This window comes from Limulus polyphemus, unplaced genomic scaffold (assembly GCF_000517525.1).
Source record: "Limulus polyphemus unplaced genomic scaffold, Limulus_polyphemus-2.1.2 Scaffold4237, whole genome shotgun sequence".
NCBI lineage: Eukaryota > Metazoa > Arthropoda > Merostomata > Xiphosura > Limulidae > Limulus > Limulus polyphemus.
In genome coordinates, this window is record NW_013669847.1 from 50,415 (window position 1) to 54,655 (window position 4,241).

Here is a 4,241-nt window from a genome sequence, read left to right on the forward strand (position 1 = left end):
TGTAAGTGTGAAAGGGAACCGAATATTTTCTTCCTGTTAGGGCTTTTTTAACTTCGTTTACATATTTTAACAGGCTAAACGCCTATGGTTTGTTATGTAACCCGAACAAAATTCATACATTGGTTTTTATATATCATCAATTTGTTTTACTATACAAGTATACGTAAATTAATAACATAAACCTAACTAACCAGATCCAGCTCATCAGAATATTAGAACAAAATCGAAATGATATTATGACTCATTGAATATATAAATTTATAATTTCAGGTTATCTTCAATACATTTTTTTTCTCTGAAAACAAAAGGATTTGCATTTGGAATATAACTCGAGTTACTATGAATTATTCATATTCTGAAACGTTTGATCTTTGCGTACCATGGATTGCTGTGATGACGTAATTGCCAAACTGAATCCTTTAGTGTAGCTGATTAATACATTATTCCTTCTAAAAAACAGATCCTCATACAGTCACCTTTGACCTTTCATGGATTGCTGTGATGACGTAATTGCCAAACTGAATCCTTTAGTGTAGCTGATTAATACATTATTCCTTCTAAAAAACAGAGCCTCATACAGTCACCCTTGACCTTTCATTCTCGCAGTGCAAGCCCAGTACCATTTATACTGCTGGTCATATAACTGGACACTGAATAAGACAGAGAACGTCTTTTCATAGTTTAGTTTATCTGAAGTATACCCATAGTCAAGATCTTGAAGCAATTGCGCTAACAAAAAAATAAGGCTTGAGTTTGGCAAAATAAAGAAAAAACTACAAGCATGGTATTTATACGAAAAGAAAATGGAAATAAGTTAATAAAACTGAAAAACAAAGTAATCTAAGTGAAGATTACATACAAACATTATGGCAACTTAACATATACCTTGGTTTTATATTGTAGTTGCTATTTCTGAAACATAAAAATAAACTTTACTCAAAGCTTTATTTTGAACCAAATTGAAACGTTTCTTTTTTAGTTCTAGTAATGAGTTGAATTCAGAATCCACGAGTTCAAGCAATTTCAGAGAGAGAGAGCAATTAAGGAGCAGCATCCTACCACCTGTGGAAGAAGAAAAGCCTAATCCAACCAATGATACTGGACTTCATAGACAAAAGAATCATTGCTATAGAAAATTTTATCAGAGAAATTAGCCGCTTGGAAGTTTATAGGTAGATATTATCGTTATAAATAAAGAATTCATGTTATGAAACAAACTTCGTGTAATGATAGGTGATACTGGACTTCATAGACAAAAGAATCATTGCTATACAAAATTTTATCAGAGAAATTAGCCGCTTGGAACTTCATAGGTAGATATTATCTTTATAAATAAAGAATTCATGTAATGAAACAAACTTCGTATAATGTTTGGTACTATACAATGGGCTATCTAAACTCTGTCCACCGTGGGAATCGAACCCCGGATTTTAGTCCTTAAACGTATCGCTGTCTTGCCATGGAACAGTTTTGTAATAATTATTTATCTTTTGTCATATCATGACTGCTTTCCTTTTTATGCACGAACATGGTGTTGATGCAGATATAAAGAAATGTTTGTTTGTTTTTATTAGCTGTAAGTCAAGTACAAGCGGCTGGCTTCATTCTTCATCAGAATCTGGACGGGTCTCAATTCGACATTCAAATTCGTTTGTGACTTTTGCTTTGAAGCTGTTAAAATAGGATCAATGCCAGAAGAACATGGGGATGTAGAGGTAAATGATTCAACATTTTGGGATGTTGTCAGTTGCAGTGGAGTGGATTATCTGACATAACAAAAATCTGTTCTTGTCCTATAAATGATCTCATTGTCCATTCCATAGTATTGGAACTATCTACCTCTAGTAGCACACATTGGAACTATTCGCCTCGTAGCAGCACACTTTTAAACTGCTCGACTCCAAGTAACACAACTTGGAACTATCCGCTCCCTGGTACCATTTTGTGAAAGAATGATGTCACGTGACCTCCAAGACTCAAACGACATTATCCAAAGGGCGATATTCTTTGATTTCCACTCCCCGAAGACCTCCCTCCCAACTACTTTTATGCTTCCTGTCTGTCAGTAGTGGGAATTTTTCTAGTAATTGTTTGTATAGGTGAGGCAGGTAGCTGTAATATATTTAATTCATTCAGAATTTAAGTTTCCTCTATCGGGGTCTCTCATATTATTATGAACGTTGCGCACTGTAGCAACCACTTGAACGTTCTGAGAAAACATCAAGTAATGTTAGTAACAACGATAAGCGTTCATTACAAATTTCATGAATCGCTCGTATAGAAATCAAATAGCTTCTTTTCATAGGAGCAGGACTGGTCTTGTGATCAGGACGCCATATCGTGAATCTGAAGGTTCACGACTCGTGTCCTATTGCCAGAAACGCCATCTGTGTGTGTGTTATAAGAGTGACAGATAAATCCCATTATATGATTAGTGTGGATACTTTTTTCTAGTTATTATCGCTCTAGCCTGTGCAAAGATTAGGGATGGCTAATAAAACAATATTTTGTATTGTCATACTTTGTTTGTGATAAAAATATAAAGAGGATATCCGCTTATCAAACCAGTAGATAATAAAAATTTCTTAACAAAACTGTATAAGTCCTGTTAGTCCAATACATCTTTTTTTATATGAATTTAGGTAAAAAATATATTACATTTATCTACATAACTACCCATCAATTGAAACATGCAATAGTGTTGTATGTTTCAAGACTGAGATACGGGTTATTGCATCATGTACGTCATACATTATCGTCCTGGTTTATAAATGATCTGAACAAAGTCAGATCAGTAACTATTTACTTCTCAGTGAAGTACGGCTTACAAAAACAAGTCTCTAGCTTTTTAATTAAGGATGAAGACAATCAATCCTTTCATTCTCATTATTTTATTTCTACATGCGTTCCATAATGTTGGGGCAGTTGTTGAAGTAAACAACAAGAACGGATATGTCGGAGTTGTTGTGGGTATGAGCAGGAGAGTGGAGATGGACGAGAACCTAATCCAAAAACTGCAGGTAGATTTATCTGAGTAGTAAAACTGTTTTCATTCAAACATATTATTAGGTTCTAAAGTACCTTGTACGTTGAATATATTTTAATACTTGATAAATAGGTTTTATAATGATGTTGATACTTTACATTTAATCTGAAATCACGAAATGTTTTTTGTTAATATTCGGAACGAACAAACGATTTTTAGTGTCAAAAGTAAGGATGAAGAGCGTACTTCGATGATGATTTCAACACTGTTATCGGTAAGTTGTAAATAGCATGTTCGGTTCGTTAATGGCTCCTTCAAAGTAGATGTTTATCGCAAACAGGATATAAGTGCGCGTCCACCACTCTTACATAAAATATTGTTGTTTAGTAAGATCGTTCTGTATTAACTACTTAAAACCCGACAAAATAATGCGTGTTACTCATTTTCCCATAAAATATTGTTGTTAAGTAAGATCGTTCTATATTAACTACTTAAAACACGATAAAATAATGCGCGTCCACACACTCTTACATAAAATATTGTTGTTAAGTAAGATCGTTCTGTATTAACTACTTAAAACACGATAAAATAATGCGTGTTACTCATTTTCCCATAAAATATTGTTGTTTAGTAAGGTCGTTCTGTATTAACTACTTAAAACACGATAAAATAATGCGTGTTGCTCATTTGCCCATAACATATTGTTGTTTAGTAAGATCGTTCTATATAAACTACTTAAAACACGATAAAATAATGCGTGTTACTCATTTTTATATTAAATATTGTTGTTTAGTAAGGTCGTTCTGTATTAACTACTTAAAACACGATAAAATAATGCGTGTTACTCATTTTTATATTAAATATTGTTGTTTAGTAAGGTCGTTCTGTATTAACTACTTAAAACACGATAAAATAATTCGTGTTACTCATTTTCACATAAAATATTGTTGTTAAGTAATAATTGTTCTGTATTAACTACTTAAAACACGATAAAATAATGCGTGTTACTCATTTTCCCATAAAATATTGTTGTTTAGTAAGATCGTTCTATATTAACTACTTAAAACACGATAAAATAATGCGTGTTACTCATTTTCACATAAAATATTGTTGTTAAGTAATAATTGTTCTGTATTAACTGCTTAAAACACGATAAAATAATGCGTGTTACTCATTTTCCCATAAAATATTGTTGTTAAGTAAGATCGTTCTATATTGACTACTTAAAACACGATAAAATAATGCGTGTTACTCA

General features: G+C 32.5%; 1 protein-coding gene across 1 annotated transcript in view; it reads left to right on the forward strand.

The window, feature by feature from the left end:
• Nucleotides 1-2,781: 2,781 nt before the first annotated feature.
• Nucleotides 2,782-4,241, forward strand: part of LOC106470822 (calcium-activated chloride channel regulator 1-like) — a 36,960-nt gene continuing 35,500 nt past the window's right edge. Inside the window, exon 1 of the mRNA XM_022399464.1 lies at nt 2,782-3,020. Coding sequence (XP_022255172.1) covers nt 2,859-3,020 — 162 coding nt within the window. The 5' untranslated portion in view covers nt 2,782-2,858. The remainder of the gene's footprint in view (nt 3,021-4,241) is intronic.